Here is a 15380-nt window from a genome sequence, read left to right as displayed (position 1 = left end):
TACTGCAGAATGTCTCCTCTTGAAGAGGACCTGAACCTGAATTTTCCGTTGTGTGAGGACAAATTGCATCTCCAAATGGCTGCCCCCTGTTGTGCTGAGCACTTGACTACAGGTCAGTTTGCAGTTTGTTTATGCCCAGAGATGGTCTGTCGACTAAACTCTGCAGATGGCCTTTTTTTTCTCCTTTATTTATTTCAGAAGAAATCTGGCGTATAGACGTATAGGGGCTGTATGAGTACAAGGGCTTCCAGATAGCGTTGGCTCTAGTGGTTAGGCCAATCAGAAAGCAACCAAACCTCCTGCTCCAGTAGTGACTTCCCAAGCATTGATGTTATCGATATTGTCAAACAGATTTCTATAGTGTTTTATGGGTTTCACCATAAATATCAGCAACAGGAATGTACATTTTTGTAGAAAAGAAATATTTTAAGCATAACATTATATATGAAAGGGTAGAAAATGTGAAGTTAAGGGGGGTGGGGTGGGGTGGAAGAGCTGTGGGGGGGGGGGGGGTATTCTAGACAATGTATTTCATACTGCCTTTTAATACTTTATAACACACTTGTAGCTGAGAATATGACTCTGCAAATGACTACATCAAAAAATTGCCTTGCTTTACTTCAAGATCTCTCAGGTTGAAGAAGTCTCTGTTTTGATCCGGCTTTTGTAATTAAGCATTTCTGGGGTGTTTAATGTGTCCCTTCTCTGTTTTAATAGTCGCTGTCCATCTGTTGAACTTTTGTGATTTTTTTATTTTTTTTTGGTGCCATACATTAAACAAAAATGTCTGTATACTTGTCTGTTTTACACTTCAAGAAAAAAAAAAAACATTCATTGTCCCCAGCATATTTTTCTTCCAGTCAGATTATCCAAACATTGATCTGAGGTTAGTTAGTGTTTCAGCTAGCTGGCTAATCTAATGTTTTGAAATGGCAGAGGAAAACGGGAGGCATGGGCAATTTTTTGTACAATTATTTAATTATGGAATAATTAAAGGGTGACACCCTGACAAACACATTTCAACAGAAGAGTTTGAACAAATTAAAAAAAGATTGAACAATGATGCCAAACCATTGAATTTTTTCAGTCATTTTTTGCTTCACTTCATTGTTTTACAAAAAGTCACCATTTCTGGTTATCTGTAGAAAATCCTCATTCAGTACTTAAATACCAATACCTACAAAATATGTCTTGTACATTACAACAAGTATCAAGGACAACTCCGCCTGAAACATAAATAAGTTCACGTAGCATACAAACAGTCTCAATGTCCCTTCCTTCTTCAAAACAGAAAGCAAAAGGAAAGGAAAAGAAAATATGGCTCTGGCGCAGTATGTTTGTCAAAAATAAAGAGTAAAAGTACTTGGCATGACAACGTTTTAAGCCAACAGTTGCCACCTGACTGCTGATGAAAGACTGAAGTGGGGAGATTCCTTCTTTAAAACACAGGAGTCACATATGTGTGTAGTGAAAAGGAATGTTTTTGTATCTTGACATTTTCTTGTTCAATTACTGTGCCAAAACGTATTAAGGAATCTGCTGCTAATTTAGTTTATGTTGTTTCCTAGTCGAGAAACTGATTTGGCATAGTGTGTAGCGTAACTCTCAGATCTAACTGAACTCTGACGCATTTTGTTTCCTTTTTACTGCCCTGTAAAAAGTTAGGCCTACACATCCAAACAAGCAAGCTCACTAAACCAGCATATTTAAATGTATTCATGTCAAAGTTAACACTATATCAGTGGATTCCTTGTGTAAATTCATCTCTGTTTCCATAGTGGATGTGTTTTTTATTTAGATAGAAGGACTTGTACCACAGAGTCTCACAATGCTGCGCTCACAAATGAATCCAACAAGAAAAATTGAATTGATTTAGCCTATTCACTCACTCAACATGGTAGTACAGACATGCCATCATTAAGGGCTCTTTGATGACGCATCTAGAGAAATAAATAACATACATAACCCATAATTTATCAGTTTTCAGTCCCCAGTGCAAAAGGTGTTTTTCTTTTTTCATAGACACTTCGGCATAGTTTATTATGTCCATATATTCATTACCGAAAATGCCACTAACTGGCCTTTTTGTCTTCCATACTTCACAGTAGGCGATTTCAGTCATAGCCATTCAATACTATGTACATGATGGGCAGTGCACCCCAGGCCAAATGTATACTTCTTGGGCTTGAGTTGAAATCATGAACCCAAAGCTGACATCAAATAATTTTATTTCACATTACACAGTAGCTTACCAGCTTAGGAGCATACTGTTAAAGGTGAGATTCCACTATACAAGTTGGTAGGCTACTAAATTGGTGCATTATCTTTCAGTTCCAAACGAGACCATTTTGAAATGTACTCAGTTCAGCAACACAAGATTTTGTTAACTGCTATCAAATAAAGACACCCATTCATTTCAGATATTAAATTACCACTCTTTGGGAGAAAAACATCTGAAATTCTTCCCAGTTCGCTGAACTCCCCTGTATCCCTAAAGCCAACATTTACATGTCAGTTCTCATTACAGCGTGGGCTGCCATGGAAACGTCTTTCTGCCTTGGGTTAACACGCTCACATAAACACACTCTGTCTCTCATCAGCCTGTGAGATCATAAGACGGCAGGCATGATTACACAGTAAAACCATGAGGAAACAGACGCAGGGATGAAATACCACTTCATAGATGGGAGGAGACACCATCCCCGACATTTCGTCTCCAACCATGAGCGTCAATCTTCTTTGATTCACCCAGTGACATACAGACACAGATAGGCCTACACACAGACACACTTAGGCTACACACACACACACCACATCCAACCACATTTTCACATGTGAGAAATAAAGGACACATTACAATGGAGCTGGGAATAACAAAAAAAGATCACAATGTCTCATTAAAGTGTGCAATCGACAGACCTTTGATGATGGGTAGCCTACTGCAAGAGTGGACACTGCGGAAGATTCGTTTTTTGTTCTTTTACGGCCAACTTCGCAGATACTGCACTTTGTAAATGTTGTAAGGGCCATCAACATTTCTGTTTTCCTATATGGTCTGTTAACTTTTATAGATGAAAACATTTGTCCCCGTCTTCAGACCAGTTTGTATTCTGTCAAGCCAAATATCTGTCAGTTGCCTAGGAAACATTTGTGTCAGAGCTTGAATTTCATGTGGTGATTTCTGTAGTTGTAAAGGTCTGGAATGTATGATGAGAAATCTGCTCCTTAATTAACAGTCATACCTCTATGTTTATTCTCTCTGAAAATTAACTTTGCAAGAACCCAGCCTTAACGAGAGAGGGTTTGTAAAAACTTTTGCAGAAGAGGGCTCACCCACACCATCAAATCATCCTTTGTGTTTTCTGCAGTCTGCCCTTGAAGATGATTTTGTTTCAATTCCTAAAGGCAGAGAAGAAAAGGGATTTTTTTCCCCCTCTCCCTTCCTCAGGATGAAATGATGAAAACTGTGCTTTGTTGCCACTGACAGCCGTTTCCGATGTTCATTAAAGTTAATGAAAGTGAGGCCCGTGCCTCTGCCAAGTCATTATTAGCCTGCCATGCTAAACCCGCTCCGCATCAAAGAAGATGCTCCGGTTGACTGAACCACTGATTAATATGGCGATTTCCCACCATGGGTAAAGTTTAAAGGCCACATCCCCCCTCCCCCACCACACACATTCACGTCTCCTAAGCACAATAGAAATAAAACCACATATGGTAAGTTATATGGATATTTAGATTAGAACACACTGTGCGTTGAACAGAAATGTGATTTGGATTTTCCCTTGATACAGCAATATCATGTGTTGTTTGTCTGGAGGCGTTAGAGGAATTTCGCCGCTGGTGGCTAAAGGCAGCTGGCTGTGTTTCAGCATGGAGCCACATGAATATTAATGTCAGATTAAACTCTGGGATAAGCCTCATGAATAATTCATGGTTACATGTGACTGAAATGAAAATGCTTGTTAGGCACATGCTTCAGAAAGAGACCTCAAGTGAGTCTTACAGTAGTATATCGTTTTGTCTGCTGTCACAACTTTCCCTTTGAGTGTCTTTGCCTTTGATGCATTCTCTATGTTGTTGACTCAGCCCCTCTAATCATGCCACTGATTACATTATAATGAAAGGGGTCAAGTGTCTGTCTAGTGTACCCAACACTGCTTGGACTGGCTTTAATTGTTTGGACAGAGTGTCCCAGAGACTGGTTCATGTTCGAAGCCTCCAAGGCTGTCGTGAATGTCTGTGAAATCTGAATGCTGGGCTGCTCTCCCTACCCAACCATGTCCCAGGGCCGTACCCTCACTTCCTGGGGAGAAAGGCAGCCAGACGCTGTTTCTTTATTGGGAGAATGTGGATCTCCTGAGAGCTGACCTTCTTAAGTTTGATCGATCTGTTCTTGGACATTTTTTTTAGGGGATCATTGGGGTCGCTCCGCTGATCTCCTGGGACTCTGGGTAAGGCAGCATAGCCACCCTGGCCAGCATCCCGCTTGATGGAGAAGTTTTTGGTGGAGACACCAGAGAGACCCTTCAGTTTACCACAGAAGATGGCTGGCATAGCATCCTTCACGGAGACAATGACCTTGGCTGTCTGTGAAGTGCTGACAATCTCGATGTTCCCGCCTGCACCAAGTGTCGCGTCATGGACTGTACCAGCCATTGAGCTACTGCCGCCACTATCCACAATCCACTTGTGTTGCCGACTAAACTCCAAGGATGCCAGGCCACTCAGGAGCTTTGAGTCCAGCTTGGGAGAGCACTCCACTGGCCGCAACATCCCTAAAGATATTGCCCCCATGGCCTCACCTGAGAGACGAGTACGATCTCTCTCACCCTCCATGCTCCCATTTGAAATGCAAGACTGGATACAGGTCTTTCTAACCCCACCAACTGACAGGTCAAGGACACTATCTTGCTGACAAGGGGCTTCCTGTTTTGTCTTTATGGGCGGTGCTCGGATGGATAGGTCCAGAACCTCTCCTTCTGGCGCAGAAAGACAAGATGTGGAAGGGGATGGTTGCAGGAAAGAGCCAGTCTCGAAACAAGGTGATGGCACGCTGAGGGCAAAATCTTTTGTTGAAGTCTGCGTGCCCTGGCTCAAAGTGCACACTGGCTTTGGGGGATCTGCAGCCATTTTGGAGTCCTCAGCCTGTGGGACAGGGATAGGAATGGGAACAGGGATTGGGAGAGGCACTGGTAGAGGGACAACGATGGGATATGGGACCAGCAAGGTGGCTGGGGGCACCAGGGGAGCTAAGGGGGAGCTGTAGGGGTGGGGAAGGGGCGGTGGTGGGAAGAATCCATTTGAGAAAGGGTCTGGTTGGGGGGAGCCAGCAGAATGACAGGTGGGCGAAGGGATAGCCTGAGAAGGGAAAAGGTCCTGCAGGATAGCAGCAAAGTTGGGGTTCTGGAGAAGGGTGAGGAAGCTCTGGTCCAACATAGGAGCTGCTCCTTTCTGATCCAAAGGTGGGGGTGGTCCGAGTGCTGCTGAGGCATTCTGACACAGGATGTTGTTTGGAAAGGAGAGGGTCGGACAGGAGCCTGCTTGCGACAGAATCTGTGGCGTAAGGTGTTGAAAGAGCTGCTGCTCCAAACCCAGATGCAGGGAAACAGAACCTTGAGCGGTGACCAAGTACGGTGCTGTGCCTGTTTGTTGGGCCGCTGCTCCTGTCAGGATGGGTAACACCACTGGACTCTCCCCCAGGCAGATGGGCTGGAGAACCGTTGTGGCCATTTTGAGAGCAACCCCTCCTGGCGAGTCAGCTGTCTGCGTCACAACAGGCGTACCAGGGACACCTATCATAGGGGAGAGGGACCTCTTGGTCAAGGTTGGGGAACCAACATTCCATGCCTCAGTAGGAATGACCGGATTCCCCTCATCTTCTAACTTTCCGATTCCATCTCCTCCCGCTCCTACAGTGGAGCACATGTCACCTTGCGTGCTTGCCATGTCCACAGGAGTGCTGTCCTTGTAGGGGTCCTCCATGGCCTCTGGTTATCAAGATATTTTTCAGCTGCTGGTGGGTGACAAATGCATGGTATTCCTTTACTTTTCGAGGGCTGTGTTTATCCAGTCCTGGAAGATGAGGAAAATACAAAATAAATGTTTGACAGAGAATATTAAACGCACTGCATTGCTGATTTTTGTGCAACAGTGCATTCGTGTAACAAACAATAAAAGGCATTTTCCAGAGCCTCACGCTTGACGCTTGAACCATCTGGCTGCTGCAGGAAGATTAGGATGATGTAATTGCAGGGCCCACAATCAACCCTGAAACACAGCATACATGAGAGACTGAGCCCAGACAGAACGCTTCAGCATATCTGCCATGAAAAAAGGAAGTATGGCTTCAATTCTCTGAGGGGGAGGGGAGGGAATTAAATCAAATTAACTCTAAGGGAGTCTTGGTTATTTGTTTATATGCCAGTGTGTGTGGAATTTATTACATAAAATTCTGGCACTGACTAAACTAGGCCTCCCTTTGGCAGACAGACAGAGGGAGAGAGATACATGGAGAGCAAGAGAGAGAAGCGGAGGGAGAGCATGATGGGGGGAGGCTGAAAGAGGTGCAGAGCTAAACACAAGGACGCCACACTATTGTAAACAGTCTCGTTTTTTCCAAAGCAGGAGAGCTTTTTTCTGGAGCAAATTAAGCATATATTAAGAAGCAGTACGCTCTAAGCTAGGTACTTGTCTAGCTCTTACACAGAGGTGATCTTCTAATAACACAGTTATACTATACTGGACACCAAGGTCCTGAATAAAAATATACAGAAATACACTTTGTATTTTCGATGTAGAAAGTAACTTAAAAAGGTTAGATATAGTTTCTGAATGCCTTTCCTTTGGTTAAGCAACAACTGAAAACATGACCCTGTTAACTAAATAATCCTTGCTTACTGACACAATATTCTCATGGCAATTCCAAAGTGGTGATATAAATTTGAGACCGGTGGAAAAAATCAGACACATCCCCATGACATTTAGCTTGAGGGCCTTATCTTGTAGGGCCACTGGGCTTATCTGTGTGCTTTCAGTTCCTTTCATAAACAAAGAGGCATATGGGCAGACAAGCACATATAAAGGCTGCCAGACTGACTCAGGATCAGGCCTCTGCCTTCATCCCCTGTGTTAAACCCTCTGGCGTGTCTCAGGACCCCTGGACCCAGAGCAGTGGGACTTGGGAGAAGCCATAATAATTAAAGTTTTCTGTCCATAGCATGTCTGGTTCCCCCTGATTACAAGCGCAAAAAGCATTTTACTGTTCTATACCGTCTCTCTTCTCTTCCAACCACTCCTCCTATCTCCCCCAACCCATTCCCCTCCTGCGGCTTAAGCCCCCAGTTGAAGAGGTTAAGCTCAGGGTAATAAGCCATATGCAGTCACTTGCTGGGGGAAGCTTCTCATTTGAGCTCACAGACAGCCTGTGGTGAGCTATATTGAAAAAATGAAAAATATATATCTACATATATATTGGATGAATTTATTGATGGTTGTCTGGTCAGCCAGACTGCAAGAAGAAATATGTTATTCTGCAATGAAACCTGCCACCAGCACTGGGGAAAATATATTTGTACACAGTGAATCACTATGTTGGCAGTCTAAATTAGGTCACAGACTAAGTGCACGCATGTGTTGAATGAGTACCTCAACAAAATCTGTTCCTTCAGATAAAATAATTCCCACATTTCCTACAGAATTATCAGGAGGATGAGACACAAACCAAATGTATGACAAAGGGGTCTTTGCTGGGAGTATTCAACAACCACTACATTCAAAAGTTGTGTTGAAAGACGTTGAATGTGTGAAGGTGTGTAGCGTGCATCGAGAGACATTTCTCAAACCTGTCTTCAATTTATCGACAACATGTGACATTGCACTCTCCTTGCCAAGAACCGCAATTCATGTAATCAATAACTTGGCAAAAACCTGAAATGTTTGTTTCCAAATGTTTGAAAAACAAATGCATATGTCCAAAACGCTACTAATCCCATGAATCTTACTTTGTTGGTCTAACGTCTGTGAGTTCAGCCTTCCAAAAACTCTGACATAAATCCAAAGTGAGGTGAGCAGGGAAGAAAGTCTATAAATTATAATCCAGAGTTGGAAAGGCAACAAGGTGGGTTGCCGGCGCTCAAGATGATTTATCCCTTAAGATATTGCATTCCTGCAGAGACTCTTGTAAAAATCTAAACAATGAATGCCTCAGACTGGCTTCCATTTACGTAAAGCCTCTCAAAAAATACTGAGACCAAACCTACAATTAACAGTCTTGCCTACACTTGTTAACTGTTGCCTTCTGTGTCATTATAAGACTGTGAGTGTTATCACAGCCTTTTATAATACAAAATGCAGCATCAGTAAATACTGTAAAGTGATTTTTCTGCTCAGACCAAACCCAGTTGTCATGCCAACGCTGGTCTAATAAATCCATCATTGGCTTTTTGTGGTGGTGTGGACAGTTGGAGTCCTCCTCCTTATTGATTCCAGCTTGTTTCAGGGGGAGCAGCTCTGTTGGTGGTTCCAAAGTAGCTTCAGCTCTCAATCTGCGACCCAGGCCATATCAAGTGAAGAGCAACAAAGGGCCAGTTTGTGTGAGTTTTTTGTGTAAGTTTTAAGCACACAAAAAAGGACGCATACTGTAAACAAACTAGAGAGTCTTGGGCAAATAGCAAAGACAAATGACAACAAGCCTAAGAAGAGAGGCCTTGAGAGAGCAGTTCAATGTGGTGCCTAAAATTCGTCATGAGAGAGACTCCTGACTGGCCAAGCCGCTATAGGGGTTTAGATGCCACATCTCCTTGAGAAAATGGCTGCCATGTGGCAGGCTTCTCTACCAGGCAGTGCCGTGGTGAAGCTCCCTTTCCCTCAGGGTTTGTTTTCTATTGTACTGTGGCACGGCCGTGACGCAGTAACAGGACTGTGATAGATTAGATCTAAAATTCTTCGGGGAGACGGCCCACAATCCTCTCGTTTCCACTCACTGAAGCTATGGGATGGCCTAAGGAGTACTCTGCTTGAAAAAAAAGCTATTTGCTGGTGTGTTCACACAGACACACATATATGTAGATTCACACACACACACACACACACACACACACACACACACACACACACACACACACGCACATACCAGGATCTAGTACAAGCATGTGTGTATTTATAGCACCAACTCTGTGCTTAAACCTTGGCCTTCTCTCACTTCTGGCAGACACTATGCCTTTATTTATAGTGGTATAAATGGGAGGTGTCCACTCTATGAATGATAGTGTATGAGATCATCAAAGTGGACATGAAAACGCACATAATAACCACTATGCCCACACATGCATGCAAACACACACACACACACACACACACACACACACACACACACACACACACACACACACACACACACACACAATAGACACACATATTCAGTGTTTAAGCAGCTGGTTGTCAGTGTTAGCCTTTGCTGGCAATGACTGTGAAACAAAATGCCACAGCACTGTGAGACGGAGCACTGACTCTTGGGTAAACTCGCTTTGAGGTAAACATGCTTACGGGTGTTGAACCCAGGTCAGTGGGTCCTGACTTTGGCCATGTGGAACGGTTTCTTTCAGCTGACTGGGCTTTAGCTAGTCAGACAGCACTGCAGCACAGAGAGCTTCATGCTTCACTGATCTCTCGCTCTCTCTCTCGCTCCAGCCCTCTTTCCCACCCACCCAACACCCTTGGCTTGGATCATGTGAGTGCAGCTCTGTTGTATCCCTGCTACACAGACTGGGAAAAACCACTGGAGGAAGACAGAGAAAAACAGCAGCAAAACGGATAGTAAGCAAGACTTGAGTCATCCTACTGATCCCAGTGTGAAGGGGCCCCATCTAGACTCTGATCCGTACTTACAACAATTTGTCATCAAACAGCGCCCTTACAGAGATAACACAGAGATGATGAAATTAGCTGAAAACAGGCCACTAATTCCTGGAGCATAGGGGGGTTAAAAATGGAGAAGATAGCAAAGCGCCAGTAGGCAGAAGGCCTATTGGGAGCGCCAGCTGCCTGGCTCTTCTTGCTCCATTAGCGTTTACATTGATTCATGCAGCAGATGCTCCAAAGTGACTTACAAGGCGGGGACACACTTTGCACGACGGGCGCTAGTTCCTGTGAGCGTAAGGCGCACGTAAAGCACCCCCTGCCCCGAGACAGCAGCAGCTTCCTGGCAGAGATGAGCTCAGTCAGCCCACCTGCTGAACAGGCCAGGAGGCCCACTCTACTCTTCACCACCACCCACACCTCTAGTCCAAACCCTATCAGGACCACCTCTGAGGCCAGACCTGCAGAACATGTGCTGATCTTATCACAGAGAGCCTCATTTGGGCTGCCTGGGGCTCCTGTGTTCTGGGCCAGATCTCTGGACTAACATCAGTCCCGGCCATCTCACATGAGTCAGGGGCTGGAACATTTCAGCAATTACAGCACTATGGTAGAAGATTTGTAGTTCATCTTGCACACAGATTACACATGCAAACACATGCAAACACAGTTGGACATTATCTACACAACATGCATTCAGCTATATGCTTTGCCTCACAACTTTGAGGCAATGAGCAAAGAAAATACACACACGCACACACACAGGCGCACGTGCATACATGTATGCAAGCAGGCTGTGTTAATAATTAGAGTTAAGACCAAAGGAATGAGGGAAAATGGGGGTGAAAGTGCTGAGGTTGCTTGTTAACTGTGGAAGCTTTCCATGAAAAACACATTATCATTAAAATGACCTCTCCCCAACGACCGTTACCTGACCAGAATATTAACACACGGGTTGACCTCTGACCCTGTTAACACGGCGATGTCTCCACTTGACCCCAGGAGTTTTCCCAAGATCCTTCTGATTGTCATTTTCCAATTCCAGGGACAACCGGGATGTCAGGGGTGGAAGCTATAAATACCCTCGGGTGCAACAGATCTTTAATTAAATATGAGGTAACACAACCACCAGCTCAGAAACCGGAGCGCCTGTTATTGTGCAGTCATGATCATTACAGCCATGCGGCTAATAGCCATCCCTCACTGTTATTCAACACCACTATTATGACAATAGGGTCAGAGACTTTGTCACTGTAATGTATAGTGTCTCAAATGCAAGATGTCTGTCCCGGAAGAAACTTAGGAGGCAGTGGTAGAGATGAGGTAGAGGTGGTGGGTGCCTGATGAAGGCCTGTTTGCCAGTGCAACTACTGTGACTTCTCATGGAGAAGCTAGGGGAAGGAATGGGCTAAGCAACACCAAAGCAAGACGCTCACACAACCAACACTGCGTGCTGAAAGGGCCACATTGGATTCCTGCCCCCTTTTCTGTAATAGTTTCCACATTTCACTCTCCCTTTTAAGGGGGGTTGAGCTCTAAATAGCGTTAACTCACAGGGAAGAAAAACAACAAACTGCTCAGGCTGTATGTTGAAACCACACACACAGAAGAGAGGTCCTGACAGAACATTCTAGATGTTCTGCCATCAGTTCGCCCTCTCCTTTATGTCTCCTTACCCTCTCATCTCGCAGAATCGATAAAGAGGATCTGAGTGGCTTGGCAGCTGGTGTTTCGCTGCTTGTTTGCTGGAAGCTAACTGTATCACAGAGAAAGCTATCAGCTCTCCAAATAGGGCATAATGTACAAAGCAAATGGGCCAGAGACTGAGTAATGTATCTAAACACAGCGAACCAAAGCTTTGTGGCTGAGGGCAGGATGATGCAAACCTACAGGTCATCCGATAGACATCCACTCTTGTTTCCTCTCATCACAGATACACATTAAAGACTCTGAAATTATCCTTTTCCTCTTCCTCTTCCTCTTCCTCTTCCTCTTTCTCTCTCTCTCTCTCTCCGTGTTTGTTTCACCCTTTTTTGTGTTTCTTTGTCTGGCTTGTACTACATGAATTACTGTCTGCCTCTTTAAATATCCCCTTCTTCATACAACATCCCTCACACACTAGGTATACATACTGGACATATCTCATCCAGAAGATATTCTCCATGATCCTGTCCAAGGTATCACCACCTTAGGGTCTGAATGTATGCACATAAGGCATGTTAAGCTTACAAACCCACCTTACCAGCCCAAAGTAAATTATAAACGCCCCACCATGCAAGATGATCAAGCTAATAACCTCATCTCCTGGCCAAACAAAAAACAGAGAAGGGCAGAGCCCTTGGGTCTAATCTGAGATTAACTGAGTTACCAAGAATTAATCCATCAATTGTCTGTTTTTCTAAGGCCCATGTCACGGGCATCAGTTTGATTTTATACATGCTGGGGACAAAGATGTGCTTTTTCAGAGGCCATTCGACCTGGAACTACTTCCGCTATTAGGCCCACATCATTAAAAGATGTGTCTTAAGACTTAGACTTACGTTACACATTTTTCATTTTCATATATCAATTCCATTTGCATCTATAAACTGGTGATTAGGCACTTTGAGAAGCTATTCATTGTAGTGAGATTTTATTTTCAGTCGGTCAAAAGTGGTGGGGATAAAATTGGTCATGGCAAAAAGTGGTGGGGACTGTTGTCTATCTGATGTCAGTGTTTGCTACAGCACAATAGTCTGTGTTTATCCATTTCTAGCAATGTAATACTTAAACAAATGTGATGAAAAGACACCAAGGGTAAACTGCAATTACAGAGCTGAGACACACTTTATGGACTAGTGGTATGAGACTGACATTAAGTAATGCTACCCAAACAAGACCAGATGTCGATACAGGAAATAAACCACACTCTAACCTGGCTAGACAACGCTCACAGGATGGATGGTATGACATTTGCAGAGTGTTTGCATGCCTGTGTGTGTGTCAGCAAAAACAGACATACATTCTGCACTTCCCAACTGCGATGACCAATAAACTGCAAACAGAAGCTAATGCTTTTAAAAGCCCATATGTGAGTCAATAAAGTGCAAGACCACTGATCAACTTCAGCTGAACCTTTAGTGTGGACATAAATACTGTTGAGTAAGACGGTAACCCTGACACCACTTAACACCCCCCCTCCCCCATACACACAAACACACACACACACACACACACACACACTGACCTTCTGGTTGTCCCTGTGATGCTGCAGCACAGTAGCCTGCTGTCTTTGCTAACTAAACTGTTAAAGCTGCATTTTTAGTCTCTCTCTGCATCTTACTAAGGACCACAAATTAAATCTGGAGGAATGTCTGGCTTTGCACACTGAGTGATCACAAAGCTAGCATTGATTTAATATAAAGCATTCATTTATTTATCGTGCTCCGACACGCCAGATTCAGGCCTTGTCCAACACTGCCAGGCTTTGAGAACATGTGAGCAACATTTTGCCTGTTTCTGATAAGAGGCACCTCACTTTCTTTTACTGATAATGTTTTTGATGTGATGTTCATGATGTGAGTGTTTCAGACAAGGTAATGCATAACTATAATTGACTATTGTCATAATGATTGATACATAAATCTCTCATTTTTCTTTATATAAAAATGAAAGAACTGAAAAACAACAGTATAATATCAATTTGACACCTATATCCATGATCAGCTCAGCCATGTGAAATGACTGTCACAAACAACTACTGTTGTTGTGCTTTTCTGTCTGTTACAACATTTATGTATGGGTAGGCCTGGATAACTGAGCATAAATTACGAGACGAATGTGAGTACTTTAGACTGCTTTATGTTTTGCTGAATCATTATTTTGGGGTGGAACAACAACAATCACCAAACAGTAATGAAGGCCTACAAAACAAATGCAAAAGCAAGATGTGAATAATTAGCGATAGGCCTCCTCCTTCAGGCGATGGCTGCAACCAATCAGCAATAAAAGACACACACAGAGAACAGTGTCTGCTTACATTACTACCAGGCCTACAATTGTAGTCTGAAATACAAGTGAGCATATATTGTCAATGTGTAATTCCTTTCAGCTAACCTCTCAACAACTGCCATCAAATTGAACTTCATGATCCAACTTAAATTAGACATAGGGCCTATGTTGTGACGAATATTACATCACCAAATGTTGAACACTAATGGAATTGGTCCTATTTGCCGGACATTAAATTAGCCTATCCTAGATACTCCGTTTTTTGGCCGAATCTAGGAGCGCTGGTAGTATCATTAACGTTGCGCCTCCGGGTACAAAGTCCTCGTGTTGGACATGTTCACCGAACATCGGTCTTATTACCATTATCTGTAAATCCTCCAAAAGGATATCTACTTCTCATAGAGAAAATCTGTTGGGAAACGGTTATGACCGTATCCTAAACATAACAAAACCTGTTTGTTGCCAAAGAAAATTCACATTTGTTTTGTTTTGTGTACACTTACACGCCAGCTCATTGTTCTGTCGTCTGAGGTAATTCGCTGCCTCGTCCGAATTTTGACAGGCCATATTGTGTTATACAGCATTGCACAAAATTAAATTAGGCTATCGCAAAGTCTTAAACCTGGGCCTTGTCCATTTCTGAAAATGTAATATTTTGACTGGCACAGAGAAATAGTGCCAGGTGATGGTAAAACATGTTCTGCCTCTTTAAGACATACTGCCTTTTAAACCCGGTGCATAACGCACCTGCGTGGCTAAATGAACCTGTAAAAGCATTTCGACCACATCATTAATAATCGATGGGTTGTTCCGTGTTAACTTGGGGTTGCTGAATATGAGTCGCCTTACCCACAGTCGGATAGTTGTTGTACACACGCTAAAAACGTAGCCTACAGATAGTAGCCTACCCTCAGCAATAATGGGCAAGGGGTACGACTAGACGTTTGGATGTAATGCATTCTATTTCTATTATGTCATCCAACTGCGTACAAATAATTCCTATATTCTTGTATTATAGGAAAGCTACATCAGATAAAAACATACCCTTTGGTTTGTTTTCTGGTCCAGCCACAAAATAACAGCAAGCTATTGGGGATATCCTTAATCACGCATTATTCCAGGCTTCTCTCCGTCTCCGTTTCATGCATCCGCGCAGCACCATAAATTGCCCGTTTTCCCTCAAGACGAGCGACAACGTGACAGTTTCTGACTGTGTCCTGAAAACACACGTTGGCGTCTAAGCCAAATCACTGTAAATCAAGCAACTACGAATATGATTGCTGACAAAAGCAAGGCTGATGGACTATACGGCTAAATCGTCATAGTCCCGATGCTGCTGCAAGGAAACTCGCTCTTCCACCCCCCGAAGAAGGATGTAGTCCTGTGACAGTGAAGCTGCGCGCGCAGCCTCCTGGCTCTGCAACCCATAGTCCTCCCCCGACTATTCAGCGCGCGCGCGCGAGCGTAGACGCACGCGTCTAAAAGGTAAATCCTTGGTCAAATCCATGATACACTTGTCATGATGACCGCAT

The 15380-nt window shown here is 43.7% G+C and overlaps 1 protein-coding gene across 2 annotated transcripts; it reads right to left on the bottom strand.

Moving 5' to 3' along the window:
- Positions 1 to 1001: 1001 nt before the first annotated feature.
- Positions 1002 to 15158, bottom strand: rai2 (retinoic acid induced 2). 2 transcript variants are annotated; one of them, XM_080833658.1, is made up of 2 exons: positions 14893 to 15158; positions 1002 to 6075 (listed from the first exon to the last, which is right to left on the bottom strand). In XM_080833658.1, exon 2 carries the CDS (start codon positions 5983 to 5985, stop codon positions 4300 to 4302), a length of 1686 nt encoding a protein of 561 aa, XP_080689784.1. In that variant the 5' UTR covers positions 5986 to 6075; positions 14893 to 15158; the 3' UTR covers positions 1002 to 4299. The 2 variants fall into 2 exon arrangements, with proteins under 2 accessions (XP_080689784.1, XP_080689785.1); XM_080833659.1 differs by lacking the exon at positions 14893 to 15158 and adding an exon at positions 14352 to 14667.
- Positions 15159 to 15380: the final 222 nt, after the last annotated feature.

The sequence above is a fragment of the Sprattus sprattus genome, assembly GCF_963457725.1.
Source record: "Sprattus sprattus genome assembly, chromosome: 2".
NCBI classification, from domain to species: Eukaryota; Metazoa; Chordata; class Actinopteri; order Clupeiformes; family Clupeidae; genus Sprattus; species Sprattus sprattus.
The sequence above is the reverse complement of the archived record's forward strand: the minus strand, read 5'-3'. Positions and strand labels throughout refer to the sequence as shown.

What these genes read in the sequence shown, in the direction of transcription:
- rai2 (XM_080833658.1), bottom strand. Translation starts at nt 5,985, where the DNA reads ATGGAGGACCCCTACAAGGACAGCACTCCTGTGGACATGGCAAGCACG.